General features: G+C 42.6%; 1 protein-coding gene across 2 annotated transcripts in view; it reads right to left on the bottom strand.

Annotated features, from left to right (window-relative positions):
- Nucleotides 1-801: 801 nt before the first annotated feature.
- The window catches only part of LRRC57 (leucine rich repeat containing 57), a 37400-nt gene continuing 15154 nt past the window's right edge, over nt 802-23047 (bottom strand). For both annotated transcript variants that reach the window (XM_029598651.1, XM_029598652.1), the window contains exons 3-6: nt 21751-21883; nt 4315-4583; nt 3563-3748; nt 802-2921 (exon numbers count right to left, since the gene is read on the bottom strand). In XM_029598651.1, the coding sequence (XP_029454511.1) occupies nt 2880-2921; nt 3563-3748; nt 4315-4583; nt 21751-21883 (630 nt within the window). In that variant the 3' untranslated portion in view covers nt 802-2879. The remainder of the gene's footprint in view (nt 2922-3562; nt 3749-4314; nt 4584-21750; nt 21884-23047) is intronic.

The raw sequence follows: 23047 nt of genomic DNA, 5'->3' as shown, positions 1-23047 counted from the left end.
CGCACTGCACATACAGACACTCTATGGTGAGCAATACAAAATGAACAAAAATGTGCGCAAGATGGCACCACTGTGGCCTACCACACTGTGTGCCTACCGAGCCTCAAGTGGGGCCTAGCCTACCTGGGGGCCGCTCAACCCACTCGGAAGCCTACTTCCCCTTACCCCAAGGGGATTGGGAACGACGTCTGTACGGTGTACCGAGCAAAGAGACTGCAGGAAGTCCTACTGAATCCCCTCCCCAACATCTCTGAATCGGAATTTAAAAAAAAAAAACTTACCTGGGCTCAGCGCATACCGGCGGAGTACAGTGACGCTCTCCAGCTTTAGGAGTAGAGGGCTTTAGCCATCACTGCCGCACTCCGCTTCCTGCCAGCTGCTTCAGCAGCACAGTCCACACCAGGAACTGGCTACCGGACCAAGGTACACCTCTGAGGGATCTCAGAAATCACATCAGGAATTCTCAATCTGAGGAGGGATCTTTAGCTATCACTGCAGGAAAGCGGGGCCTAACCTTTCTCCAATTTAAAAGTAGAATTTCTTCTTCTAAAGGGTACAGCAATCCCCATAGAGAAAGCACGTCCACATCTGCTAGGAGTCTGAGAGATACTGAAGGGCTGAGGTCACTGCAGGTGTGTATCTAGGGTGACATCAGCTTTGAAACTTGGCTCCGTCTCCATCTACTAGCAGGGAAGCATATAATCCATTGGTCCTGAGGCCATCTGGCTACACACTAGGAAACAATTTTTCATGTTCAGGGAATATTGAGCTTTCTCCAGTCTTAAAAATATCAGTTTTTAAAATTTATTTATTTTTAAATAAACCACCATGGAAAGAGCCCTGTTCCTTGGAATGGCTGCGGATGGGAGACTGTAGGCAGCTGCACTTAAGAGTACCATGTCAGAATATGGAAGAATCAACACAAATGAAGTGGGAGGGCTGGCTACTTCATCACTATTATAGTGCTTTCAGAGAAAAGTCTGTCTGAATTACAGAAATAAAAGTATCCTCAGCAGAGAAGTGCTCTTAAGATTGGTCTGATCATTGCACACAGGAGAAAAAAATCCATTCATTAATGATTCAATAGCTACTACTCTGCCATACTAATTACTCCCTAATTTGCAAGAGATGTGCTTTGAAGAACAATTTTATTAATATTGTATTACAGTACAGCACTGTTTATCCATTAATGAGAAACCCATCCAGGAAATATAGCTCATGATCTATTATCAAAAAAGTGATTGGCTTCATCGTTATCTGCAAAAAAACTCATTATCTGAAATCTTATCATCAGAAAACTCCCATTATCCAAAATGGTCTTGTCCTAACCTTTCTGAACAAATGCTGCTCTACTGATAAAGTACAGAGAACATGGTTTTAAAATCTCAACTATTTTAAGACAATTTGCTGTGTTGCTGTAGAGAATCTATTGTCTGATAGTTGTACCCTTCTCAGTTAGGGACATCTCTACAGAAAAAGGCTTTCTAAGCTGTGCTAGAGATCAGGGTGTTCTACTTCACTGTGAGCCATGCTAAAATAATTATTTTATTGGGGGGGAGGAGCCAGAGGCTTCTTAAAATGAGGCTATTCTGACTTACAGGTCCTAGAGGCTTAAATTACTAAGTCCTGCTCTCTTTTTACACGTTGGTGCTGCCCTGTATATCTGGCCTAAGGTGGTCAGCTCCTGAAAGAGTGACCCTAAAAACTTTAGAATGTGCTGAAATTACTTCTCCCACAAATTTACCCCCAAAAATCTTATGTCAATAACGAATAGTTCACCTATTAGTGTGTTTCCTTAAAAGCATGTCATCTAAATTACAAAGTCTACTCCATAACCTCAGATTACGGCATAGGGAACTGTATATAACAGTTGGAACAAACTCAGTGCAAGCTGCTGTACTTACACCCTGTGTGCTGGAAGAATGAAGGTGATTCTTCAGCTAGGATGTTCTATGGATGGGAGGCAGCCATCCTTCAAGGTAACTTGGGTTATGGTGACTGAAAGCTTGGAGAGCACAGCTATCCAAGAAATTTGCTTTTCAGGAAAGCAAACCTGCTATTGGCAGTTGTTTGAGGATTAAAAATATTATAGTCCTAATAGAGAGGGAAAAACAATGATTGCACATACATCAAAAGACATGAGAACAAAGACAGGAAGTTTCTGGAAATGCAGGCTGCCGTGGGAAAAGCAAAACTGAGCACATAGACCCAGATTGGAGGTTTCACTCTGACAAGCCCACATAATTCCCCAAGTCTACCAGCTTCTCCTTGAGCCAGACAGGACACGGGATCCCAGTCACCACACAACAGTGACATCTGACTGCAAAGAGTGTACTTGTGACAAATTCCAGCTAGAACTGAGTCTATGCCTCTCAGCCAGAGGCTTGACATTGCAACAGTCGGGCTAGATGGGAAGAGAAGTGAAAATAAAAACAGGGAAAATATCTGAGTGGCCATAACTGAAGGCTCATAACATTATAGTTCTACAGAGGAGAGGCCCCAATTGAGCTGGAAGTCTAAAGGATCAGGAAGAAAAGACCAGGCCAAAGATACCCTCAAAAAAATCACCAATTAAAGGAAGAGAGCCTGATGAATGCCATAGACATTGGACTGTAGGATGATAAAGCGCAGGGATTTAAGTTTCTTACATTAAATGTTACAGCCCATCACATTCTTGTTAACCCAACTGGTATCCCAGTCCAGACTTCTTCTGGGTCCTTCTCTTGTCTTTCTTTCCATAAAGCTAGTTAAAATTAGTTTGCTGCGGTTTAATGCTCCCAAAGTTATGACTTCCGCCTTGTGCCTTTGGATAGCACCGATGTGGACATCTGTCTGTCTTTTTTCATCCAAGTATAGAGAGGTCAAGGAAGGGCTGCATGTCACACAAATTTCTTCTTTGTTGCTGTAAACCGCTCCATATACTAAACCAGGAAGAGAGCGTACAAAAAGTGATTCATTAGCATAAGTAGCACAGTACATATTTTTGTTCTATAGCAATACAGTGAACTACCAAAAACTACTTTGCTACTTTTCTTACTGGAAGGGAATAGATTCTGCTATTCAGAAGCCAAAGACAACTTCTGTTTAGAGGTACTGGATATTCTCCCCACTTTATCCTCTTGGAGTCAGCCATCTCTGTTTCATGCCTTTTCTTACTGCACTTTAATGCTGCAGTACTGATTCAAAGAAACATCTGCAGATCTAGAAACCACAGTGGAAGGTAACAGAGACCCTGCATCCCAGATTCTGAAAGTGACATTATAGATGTTCTGACTTGAGTACCAAGTCACCATAGGACCTGTCTACATCCATGACCGAGCAGAACAGCACATTTTGTGTTCAGGTATTCACACAACTTGTTCTTTGACAGGAGGGATTATGACAATATATTGCATTATTCCTTTTAGAATCAATCACATTTATGCCTCCTGGGAGATTTATTTTTGTGTTTCATTTGTAACCTTATAAAGAATGAAGAAACAATCCTCCCACAGCAGCCTTCTCTGGATCAAAGTGTGAGCTGAAGAACATAAAACATTAGAACTGTCCAACTGCCACAGACCTTGTCGTAGCCATCCAGTTCTCGGAGTTTCTTGATTTCAAAAAGGTTGCCCTCCACGGCTAGCAGGGAGATCTGGGAGTCACTGAGGATGCTTGGGGGCAGCATGCCTAGCTCCAGACAGTTCTCTTCCAGGCGCAGGACCTTCAGGCGTGGACAATGTGAGATCTGCACAGAAATCTGAGAAATCTGGAAAGTAGCAACCAACAAGAAATAAATGAAGTGTCTGGGCCCTGCTTCATGTGACAACATGAAATCATAGTTTGTAAGCAGCGCATGGGACCAGAAATCAGCAGCAGCATTACTGTTCAGATTATCAGCAAACACTTTAATAAAATTATTGTTAATATTCTGATCAAATCATCATCCTCAATCTAATTTTAGCTCTGTCAGACTTTAAGAAATCAGCTATTTTAATACAATTCTCGTGAACTTAGTCAGGCCAATAATTCATAGGTGCCAAGCAGAAGCGCTTTAATGTCCTGATTTTTAAAAAAGCTGAATAATGAATGTTACAGAGAAGCAACAAAAGAAAAAAAACAAACAAAACACAAAACATTTTTAAATTCTATTACACCGAATACTTTAAAACTGAATATTTAAAGTTCATTCCTACTGTTCTATTAACTCTCTCAGCATTAAACAAGCTCTTTCCTTTCATCTTCATTTGAGATGATGCAATACTGTGACCTAGATTCGTGTAAAAAGGAAAAACCAAGAGGAGAGATGACAAAAGCCAGAAAGCTGTTCTGCACCTGGTTCTGGTTCAAGTTGAGTTCAATAGCTTGCAGTCCTTCAATCTCATCAGGCACAGCCTGGATCTTGTTTTTGGAGAGATCCACCATGTCCAGCTGACGCAGGCCACAGAGCTGGGTTGGCACAGTCCGGAGCTGGTTTCCTGAAAGGCTCAGGGTCTTCAGAGCTGAGAGCTGGCCAAAGCTAGAAGGCAGATACGTCAGGTGGTTGTTGTTCAAGTGCAGCGTCTCCAGTTTCTTCAGCTTAGAGAGTTCATCGGGAAGCACCCCTGCCAAATATAACGTTATCTAGCTACATGCAAACAAGAAAATGAGAACAGCAAAAGGAACTTTATTTTATGTATTTTTATGTATTTGGTGGCAGGGACCAAATTGATATTCAAAAGCTATTTAGATGGATAACTGAAAAGTTATATAATATAGCCAGATAAGCCATTTAGACGGATAACTGAAAAGTTATCCGTCTAAATGGCTTATCTGGCTATATTCAGCGCTTATCTGGCTAAATACTTAACCGGTTAGAATTTAGCCGGATAAGTCAGGAGTGTTCCAGGGAGGAGCAGAGTTAGCCGGATAAGTTAACCAGATAAGTTTATCCAGCTAACTAGCCGAACCACTTAGTGGCTGAATATTGCCCTCGGTGTGTTTTATTCTATGTATATATATATATATATATATATATATATATATATATATATACATACATACATACATACATACATACATACATACACAAAGAATAAAACACACCATGTTTCTGGTTTTGTACGCCTCAGTACTATCTTACTTGGATTACTGTAATTCCCTTTTAATGGATCTTCCTGGTAAAAGTTTCAACAGATTGCAGCCGATTCAGAATGTGGCTGCCCCCCTGCCATCAGGGAACATATGACTCCAGTTCTGAGCCATTTACACTGAATTCCAATATCATTCCTTAGGCAGTTTAACTGGGCCACTGACCTTCAAAGGAGAGGAAGAATATTTTATTTAGCTAAAAGGTTAGGTTGCTAAATCCCAAAGCATTGTTTAATATCTGCTGGAAAAGGTCTTATGAAAGTCCCATCATCAATGACCCAAGCTCTTCGAAGTGCCTCTCCAATTATATGGCATGGCATGCCTTACCAAAGAATATTAGGTTACAGCATGGCTTTTTTCAGGGGATACTCGCTGGTACTGAGAGCCACCATCTTTTCCTTCCACTTGCTTGATTTGCCACATGGTCCCTCAAAAGTACTTGCATCCTAAATGTGAATATTGGCAGTTTCTTTTCCAGAAAGATGGACTTGGGTTAGAGAAAGATTACCTAAGATTTAGGAGGTTAGTTAAGGCAGAGATATTTATGAGTACTTTTCATGAAAACCACTTTGGACAAATCTTCTTATAGTGTACACTTATGATAGGAACAGAGGGTTCCTTCCATCTTTTCCCTCAAGATAGGCAGGGATGAATTTCATTTTATGTATTTGCTGGAAGGGACATGCCAAGGAAGTAAAGTTTCTAGATGAAATAAATGACTGCTCTATGGAGCAGCTGGTAAAGGAACTGACAAGAGGGGAAATTATTTTAGATCTAATCCTTAGTGGAATACATGATCTGGGGTGAGATGTAAATGTTGGGGCCACCTGGTAACAGTGATCATAACATGATCAAATTTGTCTGGATAACTGGAAGGAGGATATTAAGGAAATCTACTACAACAGCATTTAATTTTTGAAAAGGGAAATTATGAGAAAATGAGAAAATGAGAAAAGAGCAACTGCAAAGATTAAGATTTTACATCAGGCATAGATGCTGTTCAAGAATACTATCTTGGAAGCTCAGACCAGATTTATTTAAGAACCTTTTTATACTGGCATTAGTGAGCACATCATGCCAGTTCACATTCAACAAAAGGGTGGAAAGTACATAAAACAGGGCTTGGAGTAGGGATCAATAGGAAAGAAGAAGCCAGGGTGGAAATATCGAAGAAAAGGTCATTAAAACTGCCAATAATAAGAATATCTGTAACGGGTTAACCATAAGTGTAAAAGCGAGCAATAACGAACATCAAGAATCGAGAACAGAACTATAAACAAGGGTTCGGTACTATCTGCAGGGTTCGGTGCAATATACATGGCTGATTTCAAATGGAAAAGGCTCAAGCGGGTTAGTCAGGGTAGGCCTGTTTAAATAGCTGTGCTTTTAGTTTCTTTTTAAATTTGAAGGAGCAAGGTTCAAGGCGGAAGTTTGTAGGCAGGGAGTTCCATAGTGTGGGACTGGCAATGGAAAAGGCACGATCCCTTGTGGATGAAAGGTGAGCTGTTTTGAGGGAAGGCACATGGAGGGTTGCTTTATTGGTTGCTCTGGTGGGTCGAGTCAGATTTGTGATACTAACCGGCAAATTTATTCCATACATTAAAAAAAGATGGAAGGAAGGCCAAACGACTGCTAAGTGATTTAAAGGTGATGTGAGACAGGCTATTATAGCAAAAAGAATATTTTTCAAAAAATGGAAAAGGGATCCAAATGAAGAAAACAGAAAACAGCATAAGCACCAACAAGTTAGATGCAAAGCATTGATAAGGAAGGCTAATAGAATTTAAAAGAAGCTTGTTGAAGAAGCAAAAATTCATAATAAAACCTTTCTTAGGTGCACTCAAAGCAAAAAGCCTGCAAGGGAGTTAGTTGAACCGTTAGATGATCGAGAGGTAAAAGGTGCACTAACAGAGGACAAAGTCATAGCAGAGAGATTAAATGATTTCTTTGCTTCAGTTTTTATGGAGGAGGATATAAGGCAGATATCCATACCAGAAACTGCAGGCCTATTATTAATCTGTAATCTATAATCATCCTCCAATCTTCAGTACCTGAAGATTGGAGGATGGCCAATGTAATGCAAGTTTTTAAAAAGGGTTCCAGAGGCAATTGAGGAAACCGGAAAGCCTGATGTCAGTGCAGAGAAAAAAATGATTGAAACTATTATAAAGAACAAAATTGCCGAACATATAGATAGTCATAGTTTAATGGGACAAGCTAAACATGGATTTAGCCAAGGGAAGTCTTGCCTCATTAATCTGCTGCATTCTTTTTGAAGGTGTGAATAAACATGTGAATAAAGGTGAGACATTTGATCAAGTGTATTCGGACATTCAGAAAGCGGAAATTAAAAAGTCATGAGATAGGAGGCAAGGCAATGTTATATTGTGGACTGAGAACAGGCTAAAAGATAGAAAACAGAGTAGGGCTAAATGATCAATATTCTCATTGGAGAAAGATGACTGGCGAAGTGCCACAGGGATCTGTGCTGAGACTGCTGCTGTTTAATATATTTGTAAATGACCTAGAGTTGGGAATAATAAGCGAGATGGTCAAATTTGCTGATGATAAAAAAATTATTCAAAGTTGTTAAATTACAAGAGGACTTTGTGAGACTAGGCATCTAAATACAGGTGGCATTTAATGTGGCAAGTGCAAAGTGATGCACATAGAGAAGAGGGACCCAAATTATTGTTACACAATGCAAGTTTCTACATTGGCAGTCACCACTTAGGAAACAGATCTAGGCGTCATCGTGGATAATATTTTGAAATCCTCTGTCCAGTCTGCAGTAGCAGCCAAGAAAGCAACTAGAATACTAGGAATTCTTAGGAAAGGAATAGCTTTTACCACATACTCTGACAATGAATTCCAGACTTTAATTATGCATTGAATAAAAACAAGTAAAGAAACAAAAACATGATGGCAGAAAGAGCCTATATGTTCAATTAATTTAGTATCACTTTCTAAGAGATCCCTATATTTATCCCATACTTTCTTGAATTCAGATAGTTTTTGTCTCTAACACCTCAACTTGGAAGCTGTTCCTAATATTACTCCTGAATCTACCCTTTTTCACCCTCATCTCATGACCCCTCATTCTAGAGCCTCCTTTCCATTGATGTGCATAGAAACCTTTAAATATATGAATATCTTTATATCTCCTCATCTCATCTTTCCTCTAGGGCAGGGGTGGGCAAGACCGGTCCTCGAGGGCTGCAAACCAGTCGGGTTTTCAGGATACCCCTAATGAATATGCATGAAATAGATTTGCATACAACTGAGGCAGTGTGTATGCAGGTCTCTCTCATGCATATTCATTAAGGATATCCTGAAAACCCGACTGGTTTGCAGCCCTCGAGGACCAGAATTGCCCACCCCTGCTCTAGGGTATACATGTTTAATCTTTAAATCTAACCCCATATGTTTTAGAACGAAGACCACTGACCATTTTACTAGCCACCTCTGGACTGACTCCATCCTGTTTATATCTTTTTGAAGGTGTGGTCTCCAGCACTGTACAAAGTATTCTAAGTGAGGTCTCACCAGGGACCTATACAGGGGCATTATCAGCTCCCTTTTTCTGCTGACCATTTTTCTCCCAATGCAGCCAAGCATCTTTCTGGCTTTTACTGTAGCTTTATCCACCTGTTTGGCCACCTTAACATCATCAGATACAATTACCTCCAGATCCCGCTCTTCCTTTGAGCTTAGAAGAATTTTACCTCCAATACTATACCTTTCCCTTCCTTGGGTTTCTACATCCTAAATGCATTACTGCATTTTTTAGCATTAAATCTTAGCTGCCAGACCGTAGACCATTCCTTGAGCTTCACTAGATCCCACCTCATGTTTTCCACTCCTTCCTCGCTGTCCACCCTGTTACAGGTTTTGATATCATCAACAAAAAGACAAACCTTTCCTGATAAATCTTATTATGTCACTCACAAAAATGTTGAAAAGAACTAGTCCAAAGACCGATCCCTGAGGAACACAGTTAGTAACAACCCCCTCCTCAGAGAGAACTTCATTTACCACTACCCTTTGCCTCCTCCCATTTAGCCAGTTTCTAATCCAGTCACTTTAGGATCCATACCAAGGGCACACAATTTATTTATAAGTCTTCTTTGTGGAACCATGTCAAAGGCCTTGCTGAAATCCAAGTACACTACATTTAGTGCTCTCCCTTGATCCAACTCTCTGATCACCCAAAGAAATTGATCAGATTCGTCTGACAAGATTTACCTCTGTTATAACCATTCTGCCTCTAATCTTGTAATCCATTGGATTCCAAAAAAAGCAGAGTTGCTTACCTGTAACAGGTGTTCTCCTAGGACAGCAGTTGTTAGTCCTAAACCACATGGGTGATATCATCAGATGGAGCCCGGCACCGAAAACTTTGGAACATGGAACTTTGAATAGGCATACTGAGCATGCTCTAATCCATGCGGGGCCACTCTTCAGTCTCATAACATAGAATTATGATAAAAATAAAATAAAGCATAGGAGAAATCCAACTCCGCGGGGTGGTGAGCAAGTTTCGTGAGGACTACCATCCTGCTGTCCTAGCAGAACCCTTGTTTCTCCTAGTGCAAGCAGGATGGTAGTCCTCACACATGGGTGAATACCTAGCTACAAGCTGCTTCCCAACACAAAAGGGGACCAACAAGCACCAACCAGGTGCCAACGGGCACAACCACCACAGTGCTGTTGATAACAAACGGGGTGACAGCCTGAACCCAAACAATGGGCCCTAGATAGGGAGAGTTGGGTTCTACACCTCAAACAGGTTCTGGAGGACAGACTGGCCGAACTTGCATTCGCATCACACTGCTGTCTGTTTAAGGATGGCCGATGTGAGTGTGGCGAGAATTCCACGTCGCAGCCTTGCAGATCTCTGCGAGAGCTGCTCGCAAGTGGGCCACCAACATTGCCATGGCTCTGACAGAATGAGCCTTGAAATGACCCCCATGATGCAGTCCTGCCTGGACATAACAGAAGGAGGTGCAATCTGCTACCCAACTGGATAGTTATCTGTTTGGCAATGGCAACTCCCAACCTATTCCTATCAAAATAAATGAAAATTTGGGTGAACTGCCTGTGGGCTTCTGTCCGCTCCAGGAAGAAGGCTAAGGCTCTCTTGCAATCCAAACTGTGCAGTGCTCGTCCACCTTGGTGTGAATGGAGCCTGGGAAAGAATGTTGGCAGGATGATTGACTGGTTAAGATGGAAATCTGTCACCACCTTAGGCAGGAACTTAGGGTACATGCGCAAGACCACGCTGTCATGATAAAACTTGGAGCTCACTGATCCTGCACGCTGAAAAAATATAACCCTGCACCGCCACCAAAAATATGAACTTCCAGGTCAGGTACTTTTGATCAGCTAAGTGAGCACTACGTTGAGGTCCCAAGACATAGTGGGAGGCTTCAACTGAAGCAGGCCCCACATGAAACATACAACTATGGGCTGTATGGAGAGGCACGTACCATCTATACCCTGGTGGTATGCTCCAATAACACTCAGGGGAACTCCAACGGAGTTGGTTTTCAAGCCAGCCTCCAATAGGTGCAGAAGGTAGTCAAGCAGTTTTTGTGTGGATCATAAGAAAGGATCTAGGACCTTTTATTCACACCACATGGAAAATCTCCTTCACTTTAGTCCGTAGGACTTCCTAGTGGAAGGCTTTCTAGAAACTACCAGGTCCTGAGACACATCTTCAGAAAGATCAAGCAGTTGCAGGAATAGCCTCTCAACATCCAGGCTGTGAGCGACAGGGCCTAGAGGTTGGGATGCCACAGCCTGCCCTGATCCTGCATAATGAGATATGGGGAAGTCCCCAGACTGATGGGTTCCCAGAAGGCCAACTCCCACAGGAATGGGAACCAGACCAGTCTCGGCCAATGGGGGGGCTATGAGGATCATGGTTCCCCAGTCCTGTTGGAGCTTCAGGAGAGTCTTTGTGACCAGAGGGAGTGGAGGATACAGAAGACATCCCAATGGTGAGCAGAGGCGAATGAAGCTGGTTTGCCATCCGACCAGTATAGAGAGCAGAGCTGAATCACCTTCCTGTTGCAGGGGGACATGAAGAAGTCCACATCTGGGTTTCCCCAGAGGTGAAAGATCTGGTTCGCTACCCCCTGGTTGAGTGACCACGCGTGGGGTCTGAAGGTCTGACTCAGCCTGTCCACTATGCTATTCTCTGTTCCAGCCCGGTACATGGCCCAGAGCACCATCCCTTGGGACAGAACCCAAGACCAGATCTGGACTGCTTCCTGACACAGGAGGTACGACCCCATGCCTCCCTGCTTGTTGACATACCACAAGGCAACTTGGTTGTCTGTTTGGATCAGGACAATTTTATTGGATAACCAATCCCTGAAAGCCTATATGTACTTGATCGTCTGGCGCTCCAGGAAATTGATTTGACACTGTAGTTCCTGAGCTGACCACAGCCCCTGGGTGCAGAGCCCCTCTATATGGGCAGCCCACCCCAGGATGGACAAATCCATGGTAAGGACAATTTGGGTAGGGGGGATTTTGGAAAGATATTCCTGCTCCAAATTCGAAAGTATGCATCACCAGGACAAGGAGTCCCAGAGGGATTGCGTGATGCAGATGCAATCCTGAAGGTTCTGGGTGGCTTGGCGCCATTGCAACCTTAAGATCCATTCAGCTCTGAGCATGTGCAAATGTGCCAAGGGAGTGACATGGACGGTTGCGGCCATATGGCCTAGCAGCTTCAACATGTGCCAGACTGATACCTGCTGGCTCTGTTGAATCACCTCCTCTATGGACACCAAGATGACCGTCCTGGTGCGCAGCAGGAAGGCCTTCGCCTGAGCCGTGTCTAGCAGGGCTCCTATAAACTCCAATTGAGTTGATGGGCTGAGGTAAGACCTAGAGACTCCAGCACCCGGATGGTCAAGCACAAGGACCGATCTGCCCCTGCTCGAGAGGCACTCGACTAGCCAATCATCCAGATAAGGGAAAACATGCATGCCCAGTCTGCAGAGGTGTGCCCCCCACCACGGCCAGACATTTCGTAAAAACACGTGGGGCAGTTCGAACGGCAACAGTCTGCACTGGAAGTGCTTTTTTCCCCACCATAAATCTGAGATACTTCCTGTGACCTGGGAAGGTCTCTTATGTGAGTGTACGCATCCTGTAAATCGAGGGAACATAGCTAGTCCACACAGTGCCCAAGGAAACCATCTTGAACTTTTCTTTTCTCAGAAACTTGTTCAAGGGCCTCAGGTCTAGGATGGGATGGAGTTCCCCTGTTCTCTTTGGAATCAGGAAGTACCGGGAGAAGAATCCCTGCCCTCTTTGCACTGGTGGGACAGGCTTGACCGCTCTGGCCATTAAGAGGGCAGAGAGCTCCCGAAGAAGTACCTCCTGATATACTACTAGCCCCCAAAATGAAGAGAATTTGGTGGGACACACAATAAAGTTCAATTGGTACCCTTAGCCATGACAGCTCACTCTCTGGGACTGGGAGTAAGGAGCCGGAGGATAGTATCTTCCTCTGGCAGTAGAAAGACTTCCTCAGGCCATGCCTCGCTGACCTCCTGGCAGAGGAGGGTGGGTCAGAAGTGCTGGCGGAGAGTTATTGGAGGATCTCTTGGTGATCTTTGCAACTGGGCCACTGTGTCCCTCACCTTATCTCCGAAGAGATTCTCCCCTATGCATGGCATGTCAGTGAGTCTTTCCTGTACCTCCAGGCGGAGATCAGAGGCCCACAGCCATGCCATTCTGTGGGCACCAATTCCCACTGCTGCCTCAAAAACATTGTAGGTGGATTACACCTTGGTGTTTCCCACACTCCAGACCCTGACACCAGCGACAGGAAAGTGTCTTGCTGCTGTTGAGGTAACCGCTCAGCTGCCTCCTTCACCTGCTTCCAGAGGTTGCGAGAGTATTAGCTCATGTAGAGCTGGGTAGGAGGCAATGCGGGCAATGATCATAGCCCCCTGAAAACCCTTCCTCCCAAGGGCGTCCAGTGCTCTGTGCTCTCTCCCCGGGGGGAGTTATGGGTCAGAGAGCGCTTGGCCTTCTTGAGAATGATTCATTCACTAACGTTTGGTATGCCAGCTGGTGCTTGTCAAATTTGGTAGCCTGTTGGACGAGGTAAACCCCGTCCGCCTTCCTTTTAACATGCCACTTGAGATTTATTTATTTATTTATTTTAAATTTTTATATACCGGAATTCCTGTATGCAATACAAATCAGTCCGGTTTACAAGTAACGAAAGAGGTTGCCCTGGTCTGGGAAGTTAGACCTGGGTTTTTTTACATATTAGACTACAGATTAGACTACAAAGACCTCAAAGACCTCAAACCATTTAAAAAAAAGTTTGAAAACCTGTTTTTTTAGACAAGCTTTCATCAAGGAAAATGGAGAATAAAGGCTAGAGGAAACAGGCGACAGAACATCAGCACACAACACTTATCCCATTAAGTGTGGATTTTTTATTATTAACTTTATCTCACTGCTAAAATATTAGAATTATGCAGATAAGAACAATTCTTGAAACCTGTTTCATGTATAAAAGGACAAGAATTAACACACGCATCGAATAGCTTTTATTATGAACTCATGTAACCCAACCTTTATTTATTTTATTTAGTGTTTTTTTTATACCGGCATTCACAATAGGCATCACAACATGCCGGTTTACATTAAACAAGGGGTGAATAAAATGAGAAAATACAATAAAACTTTGACAAAGTGCAAAGCTGGAAATGTTACAGTTACAATAAAACAGGGATGTACACAACTGGGAGCCGAAGAAGAAAATAGACGATAGCAATTATTTACAATGATATGAAATCTACTATGTAATTGTAATTTTTTACAGTGTAATGTTAAAGTCTGATAGTGAATTGAAGGTGGGTTAGGGTTCAGTTGGGGTCTGGAAAGGCTTTCTTAAATAACCATGTTTTGATAACCTTAATGGCACTTGTTTAAAATGTACGATATACTTATACCAGCATTAATATATGTGCCTGCATGTAAACCATTGTGATGGTATATACTTAACGATGGTATAGAAAAGATTTTAAATAAAATAAATAAATAAACAAACAAACAAACAGAATGAACAGAGAGGGGGTGCTCCCAAATCCTCAGCAGCAACTCCTTAAACATCTTGTGCACTGGGACCACCATGATCTCTTTAGGAGCGTCCACAAACTAGAGAATGTCCAGCATTTTGTACTGATGTCCTCCTTCACTATTAACTGAAATGCGATGGCTTCTGCCATCGCCTCCACAAATCCTGTGAAGGTCAGGTATTCAGGGAGACCTTCCGAGTCCTCTGAGGAGGATTCCGCAGTGTCATTCCCCCCAGGGGTCATAAGGTACCTCATCCTCGCTATAATCCACAGGGAATGGGGCCCTAGGTGCTCAGCCTTCATCCAGGCACTGTTGGTACTGGCACCAGACCTGGCAAAGCTGGACAGAGGATGACAGGCCACAGGGCCAGCACTAAAACCAATGCCATCCTCCTCAGAACCGGCAACTACCGCATCGGTGCCCTGCCAGGCATCAATGGCTCCCTGGGAGCAGACACCAGCTGGGTCAGTAACACACCGATGAAAACACTGAGAAGCTCCAGTAACGGTTCCAGCATGGAAAGCCCAAGCACCAATACCGTCGGTGCTCCCGGCTCGATGCCCCGCAGCACCTGGTCAATTACCAGCTGGACTCTGCACTCCAACTCCTCCTCAAAGGTTGTCGATTCCAAACAGACTGGGAGGTAGGAGGGGTGGCCAGATCTTCCTCAGAACCTCGAGATGGATCAGTGATGGTCACCTTGACCAGTGGAGATAGTATGGGACCCCTAGCATTGATGAAGGATAGGCACCCTCACTGCGGGGGTCGCTTCAGGGGCATTGCAACAAGAGCCGGCGCCAACCCGAGCCTGCCACCATGCATTGAGGGCGACCGGTGCCGATACTTCCTTGGCTTCCCTAGGTGCTCGGCCCGGTCTTTTCCCGGTGCCAAAGTCAGACAAGGAACCCAATGTCCTTGACCTGGAAGAGACCGACCGGGGCCGGTCCCCGGCACCCCTATCTGCCAATGGCATCGATGGTGCGGACGGCCCTGCTGATATCGATGGCTTGGTGTTCATCAGTGCATCTCAGTGGTGCTTCAGCGTCGATGCCACAGTTGCCAAATTCGATGGCTCTGACTTCCTTGCCCCAAAGAGCTTCTCCATCTTCTTAAGGCAAGCGCGACTTCCTTTAGGGGTTGCACATGTGCACCCCTGAACATCGTGCGATGCCCCCCAGGCAGAGGATGCACACCTCATGTGGGTCCGTGATGGACATGGTCCTTAGGCACCGACAAAAACCCGATGAGGCCATGGCGATATGAACTGAAGGAGTGAAAAACGAAAGTGAAGGTGGTGGGCACCGAAGCACCACCGCCACGGGAAACGGATCGAAAGAAAACTTACCGAACCAACAAAAACTCTGACTGGAAGCGAGAGGGAACCAAAGAGGGACCCGCTATTGGGAAAAAAATGCGAAACACACAGAAAAAAAAAGTCGGTGAAAGTTTTCCAACATGTTACTTTTTGAAAAAATAACACTAGCTCAGAAACCGCAATGCGATAGCTCCGTGGAAAAAGAGACTGAAGAGGGCCCCTGCATGGACTAGGGCATGCTCAGTGTGCCTAGTCAAAGTTCCAGAAACTTTGACCTCCTTGCCGGGCTCCATCCGATGATGGCACCCATGTGTGTGAGGACTACCATCCTGCTTGTCCTAGGAGAATTGTACTATCCTCTGTTTTAGCAGTGATTCCATTATTTGCTCACCATAGAGGTCAGGCAGCTGCTGTAGTTCCCAGCCTCCTCCTTACTTCCAATTTTATAAATAGGAACCACATCTGCCCTTTTCTAGTCAACCTGAACTAATCCAGACTCTAAGCTCATGCACTGAAAAGGTCAGCCAGCAGAGCTGCCAGGACATCTCTAAGATCCTTTAGTTCCCTCGAATGTATCCCATCTAGCCCCCATCACCTTATCTACTTTAAGTTTAGTAAGCTCCTCATGAACACACTGTTCTGAAAATCGATTGAGGTTTACGTCACTTCCAATCTTATTTGTGTTTGTTTTATGTAGTCCTGCTCCAGGCCCTTCTGCAGTGAACACTGAACAGAAATATTGGTTAAGCAATTTTGCTTTTTCCTTATCAGCCTCAACATATTCCTCCAATTCACCTTCGAAACTCACAATGCCACTTTTTTTTTTTTTTTAGTATCAAACTTTTTATTGATTTAAGGGAGGAGGAATAGCCTAGTGGTTAGAGCAGTGGATTATGAACCAGGAGACCAGGGTTCGAGTCCCGCTGTCGCTCCTTGTGACCTTGGGCAAGTCACTTTACCCGCCATTTGCCTCAGGTACAAAACTTAGATTGTAAACCCTCTGGGGATAGAGAAATACCTACAGTACCTGAATGTAAACCGGTGTGATATCTCGATTGAGATCGAATGTCGGTATATAAAATATAAATAAATAAAAATTTCCATTATAATCCACATTTAACAACAAAGCAGACACTGGTGTACACTTTCCAGAGTCCGCTTTAAAAACAAGTTACAACAAGAAACCAGGATGTCAGAAACAACCCCCTCCCCGTACACAACCCTTCACGCACCAGGGGCGCTATTGGGTAAGCATCTGCCGCTTAGAAACACTATAATCATTTAGGATCTGGCTTCGCATCTTCGGAGAGAGGTATCCCAGGTCAGAAGAAACGTCCTTCATTTTTTCAGCAAGTCCATGGCTTCCATATATTTTTCATGAATACACATTGCGTGTATCTGATTCCTCAGATGTATCAAATTGGGGGGTCCTCCTCGAGCCAGCTGCACAGAATCGTTCGCTTAGCCAGGAGTAGCACTTTGCGGATCCAAAGTCGCACATACCCACGCCCGAGCATAACCCCCCCCTCAGCTGGTCAAAAAGCAGCACTTCTGCCTTCATGGGGAGGGAAAAGCCCATTAATTTGTGCACATATGTGACCAGTGCCCTCCAACAATGCCACTTTTGCAGTTCTATCATTAACATATCTAAAAACAAGTCTTGTCCCCATTTTACTATATTTGCTATTTTTTCTTCTATCTGATTTTTTTCATTCCTGACTACTTTTTCTACTACTATTTGTCTTAAATGTATTACCGTGTAACTTCATTACGTGCTCCCTAGTCTTTGTACTTTTTGAAAGCATAAACTGATTTTCATTTATGTGTTCCAATCCACTCATTTTAAAAGACCTCTATCATACAGTATATTGTAGGACCATGTTTCTGGATTCCCTTTTTCTCTCTCCTCTTGCATTATATGTTGTTGGTATTTTACTAATTGTACATAGTCTAGCTTTTTTTGGATAGATGTTTTAATAAGAAAGAAATAAACAGATAGTTGAAATCATGCCATACATAGGTTTGGCACTTCAGTATCAAAATCTGACCCAAAAAGAATTCTCCACAAAATTATAGGCCAGCAACTAAAGAAGAAATATGTAGAGTACTGTTAAATAACAGCAGAGGTCATGTGATCAAAGGTTTCTACTGCCTAAAAAAATACTCTCTCACTATGCCACCTAATCTCTTGTTCCTGCATTTTCAGAACAGCTTTATATAATAAATACAGCCTGCCACTCATCTCATGAAACATTCCTGTCTCTTCTGGGTAATAGTGACCTCCAGGGGCAAGACTGGCAAAATGTGGAAATTCCAAAGGAAGGTGGGCAGAAGAGGTCGGAGGGGCTGGTTAGTACAAAGAGAATTCTTGTTCATATAACTTATACATAAGGGTTAGGTAGGCATGAGCACAGAAGTGTGGGCACTAAAGGATTTCAATGCATATACTTGGTATGACTTGAGACCAGAAGCAGAGTGTGTTCAAGATCAAAGCAGATCGGAAACATTTAATGCACACTCTGGGATTTGGGAGATTGTTTAGGTAGGGCAGCAGGTTCCTTCTACTCCTTTTTAGCTTTCAGCTCTACTGAAATCGAATTCTACTAAAGCCACGCCTCCCCATGCCTTCATTTAAAGTACTTGTGTTACATAAGAACATAAGATTTGCCATACTGGGTCAGACCAAGGGTCCATCAAGCCTAGTATCCTGTGTCAAACCGTGGCCAATCCAAGTCACAAGTACCCAAACATTAAATGAATAGATCCCAAGCTACTAATCCTTATTAATAGCAGTTTATGTATTTCTGCTCTAGGAACTTATCCAAACCTTTTTTAAACCCAGCTACACTAACTGCCATAACCACATCCTCTGGCAATGAATTCCAGAGATTATGTGTTGAGTGAAAAAGAATTTTCTCTGATTTGTTTTAAATGAGCTACTTGTAACTTCACGAAGTGCCCCATAGTCCTTGTATTATCCGAAAGAGTAATCGATTCACATTTACCCCTTCAAGTCCTTTCATGATTCTGTAGACCTCTATTATATCCCCTTCTCAGCAGTCTCTTCTCCAAGTTGAATAGCTCTAACCTTTTTAGCCTTTCCTGATAGGGGAGCTGTTCCATCCCTTTTATCTTTTTGGTTGCCCTTCTCTGTACTGTCTCCAGTGCAGCTTATATATCTTTTTTTTTGACATACGGCGACCAGAACTACACACAGTATTCAAGGTGCTGTCTCACCATGGAGCGATACAGAGTCATGATGACATCCACCATTTGATTCACCATTCCCTTCCTAATAATTACTAACATTGTTTGCTCTTCTGACTGCCACAGCACACTGAGCTGACGATTTCAATGTATTATCCACTATGATGCCTAGATCTCTTTCCTGGGTGGTAACTCCTAATGTGGAACTAACATTGTGTAACCACAGCAAAGATTATTTTTCCCTATATGCATCACCTTGCACTTGTCCACATTAAATTTCATCTACAATTTGGACATCCAAACTTCCAGTCTCGCAAGGGCCGCCTGCAATTATTCACAATCCACTTGAGATTTAACTACTCTACATAATTTTGTGTCATCCACAAATTTAAGCACCTCACTTGTAACGCCCCTTTCCAGATCATTTATAAATATATTAAAAAGCACTAGACCTAGTACAGATCCCTGAGGCACTCCATTGTTTACCTTTTCCCACTGTGAAAACTGACCATTTAAACATATACTTTGTTTCCTGTCTTGCAATCCACAAAAGAACATCGCCTATCTCATGACTTTAGTTTTCTTAGAAGCAGCTCATGAGGGACTTTGTTGAATGCCTTCTGAAAATCCAAATACACCACATTTACCGGTTCACATTTGTCCACATGTTTATTCATCCCTTCATAAAAATGTAGGCGATTTGTGAGGCAAGACTCCCTTTGGATAAATCCATGCTGGTTGTGTCCCATTAACTATGTTCTGTGACTTTATTCTTTATAACATTTTCCATGATTTTTCCCAACACTGAAGTCAGGTTCATTGGTCTATAGTTTCCTGGATCTCCACTGGAGCCCTTTTTCAATATTGGGGGTTATATTGGCCACCCTCCAGTCTTCAGGTACAATGGACGATTTTAATGATAGGTGACAAATTTTTACTAATAGGTCTGAAATTTCTTTTTTTTTTTAACATGAACAATTTTATTGACACACATGAGTAACATTAAAACAACAATAAAGCATTGAACACAATTTTTGACTTCTTACAGAACCCTGGGGTGTATACTATCTGATCCAGGCAATTTACTACTCTTCAGTTTGTCAATCTGGCCTACTACATCTTCCAGGTTCACCATAATTTGGTTCAGTTCATCTAAATCACCTCCTTTGAAAACTGTTTCTGGAACAGGTATCTCCCCAACATCCTCTTCAGTACATACCAAAACAAAGAAATTTGTTTAGTCTTTCCACAATGGCCTGTTCTTCCTTAAGTACCCCTTTCACCCCTCGATCATTTAATAGTACAACAGACTCCCTTGCAGGCTTTCCGCTTTGAATATATTTTTTAAAGTTTTTATTATGCGTTTTTGCCTCTACAGCCAGCTTCTTTTCAAATTCTCTCTTAGCTTGTCTTATCAGTGTTTTACATTTAACTTGCCAATGCTTATGCTTTATTCTATTTTCCACTGATGGATCCTTCTTCCAATTTTTGAATGAAGATCTTTTGACTAAAATAGCCTTTCACCTCACTTTTTAATCATGCCGGCAAATGTTTGGCCTTTCTTCATGCGTGGGATACTTCTGGACTGTGCTTCTAGGATGGTATTTTTAAACAATGTCCAAGCCTGCTGCACATTCTTTACCTTTGTAGTTGCACCTTTCAGGTTTTGTTTTTTTTTTAAACTATTTTTCTCATTTTGTCAAAGTTTCATTTTTGAAAGTTTAGTGCTAGAGCAATGGAGTTACTTACTGTCCCTCTTCCTGTCATTAATTCAAATTTGATAATTTTATGGCCCCACCACCATTACTTCTCTAACCAGATCCTGGTCTCCACTGAGAATTAGATTTAAAATTGTTCCCTCTTCTCTCTTGTCGGTTCTTGAACCAATTACTACATAAAACTGTCATTTATTCCATCCAAGAACTTTCTCTCTCTAGAATGTCCTGATGTTACATTTACTCAGCCAATATTGGGGTAATTAAAATCTCCCATTATTACTGCACTACCAATTTGGTTAGCTTCCCTAATTTCTCATAGCATTTCACTGTCCGTCTCACCATCTTGGCCAAGTGGATAATAGTATACTCCTATCACTATACTCTTTCCCAACACAAATGATTTCTACCCTTAAAGATTCGATTGTGCATTTAGTCTTATGCAGGATCTTTATCCTATTGGACTCTCTGCCATCCTGGACATAAAGCGCCACCCTGCCTCCTAGATGCTCCTGTCATTGCGATATAATTTGTACCCTGGTATAGAACTATCCCATTAGTTATCCTCTTTTCACCATATTTCTGAGATGCCAATTAAATCTACGTCATCATTCACTGCTATATACTCTAATTCTCCTATCTTACTTCTTAGAGTTCCGGCATTAGCATACAAACATGTTTTTTGGTTGTATTAACATTCTGCTTTTCAGTTGTACTGGATAATTTGGAATCTTTTAGCTCAGGTGATTCTTATAGGCGCATGGACTACTTTTCTTATTATTGGAACCTCTCTGCTGGGATGCCATTACTCTAATGCTTCATTAATATCCTTCGAAAATACCTTCCTTCGAACCATGCGCTGCTGAGCAACTGTCTTGCTTTCCCCTTTGTTATAGTTTAAGCGCTGCTTTATCTACTTTTTAAAGATTAGCACCAACAGCCTGGTTCCCTCGCCCCCTCCCCAACTGTCACTACTACTGGTCTAGCATAACCATTGCAGGGGACACTGGGAAGCTGTGGCTAGGTGGTGTCCACTTTCTGAATAAAGGCTGAGGCACTCAACTTCCAGGCACTGTGAACTCTGTCTCCACAAGTCATACTTTTCCCACAGCAGGGTGCAGCCATCGGGCTGACCCCGCTCTAGGCTGTGTTAGCAGCACCTCACAAACAGCTGTTTATAAGGACTCATTTGTATCACACGTTTGCACAACTTTTGAAACAGATGTTAAAATTCATGAAGAAAAATTATCTTTAATTAGAAAGATAGTAATAGCCCACAAGTCTTACTCAATTTATTCTGGTTTAGAGTGAGGCTCCTGAGAAGGGCAAATTTTCCCACCAGCTGCGGCAGTGTCTCAATCTTATTGTCAGACAGATCGATTGTCCTTAGACTCGCCAGTTTCTGCAGATCCTCAGGAAACTAAGAGGAGGAGAGAAAACAGCAGTAGAATAGGCAGCTAATAATCTGCTGTGGGATACTCTGGGTTCACCTACCACACCACTAGTCCATTGGCACTGAAATGTACCCTAGTGCCATAACTGCTACAAATGCATTCACTGTGCAACTACTTATTGTCCCTCCTCCTTTCCTTGAGAACGTGCCCTTCTCCACTGCCAACTCCTGACCCAGTGCTTTCCACTTGCTGTAAAAGTATGCCTGGAATAGATTTACTGAGTTCATGTGTTATGCTCTCTCTTTGCAAGTAGCGACCAAACAGAGAGGATAGGTAGACACCAAGTGAACTTTATTGAAAAAATGCCAGACTCAAGCCGAGTTTTGCTCAATTCTGAGCTGCTTCAGGGGCTAATATAAAACATAATAAATATAAGCAAATAAACATCTATGACTGATTAAACAATATAAACAGATATAGGCATATATACACCACCACACAAACATGAATGGTTAAATCATAATAGACGATAACAAAAATGATTTAAAGAGAAAATGTAGTTGGCCCATAGCTATACTATTATTACACTGTGGTCACATGTTTGTTGATCCATAAGTATCAGCAACCTTAAGCTACCATTAAGATATTAAAGGGTTATATTATGAAAAGTTGAAAAATATAAAAATAATAAAAGGAATCAATAACAGGTACATATATGTCTAATATAAAAACCAATAGGAATGAAGTTAAAAATAAAAACAATGGCTAAAAAGGAATGACTACCTGTTGAAGTAGGGGGTATCTGTTAGCATTAGATTCAAATAGTATCAATTCTAGTGGTGTGCTCATCCACATCTATATAATGTGCACGTGATACAGTAAAAAAATTATTTAAATTAGGCCTGGTGGTAAAAAGAGGCGTTAGGGACACTAGCGCATCCCTAGCGCCTCTTTTCAGACAGGAGCGGCAGCTGTCAGCGGGTTTGACAGCCGACGCTCAATTTTGCCGGCGTCAGTTCTCGAGCCCGCTGACAGCCACGGGTTCGGAAACCGGCAAAATTGAGCGTCCGGTTTTCGAGCCGCGAGCCTATTTCAATTTTTTTTTTTCTTTTACTTTTTTAAACTTTCGGGACCTCCGACTTAATATCGCCATGATATTAAGTCAGAGGGTGCACAGAAAAGCAGTTTCC

The sequence above is a fragment of the Rhinatrema bivittatum genome, chromosome 4, assembly GCF_901001135.1.
Source record: "Rhinatrema bivittatum chromosome 4, aRhiBiv1.1, whole genome shotgun sequence".
In the NCBI taxonomy this organism is placed as follows: domain Eukaryota; kingdom Metazoa; phylum Chordata; class Amphibia; order Gymnophiona; family Rhinatrematidae; genus Rhinatrema; species Rhinatrema bivittatum.
The sequence above is the reverse complement of the archived record's forward strand: the minus strand, read 5'-3'. Positions and strand labels throughout refer to the sequence as shown.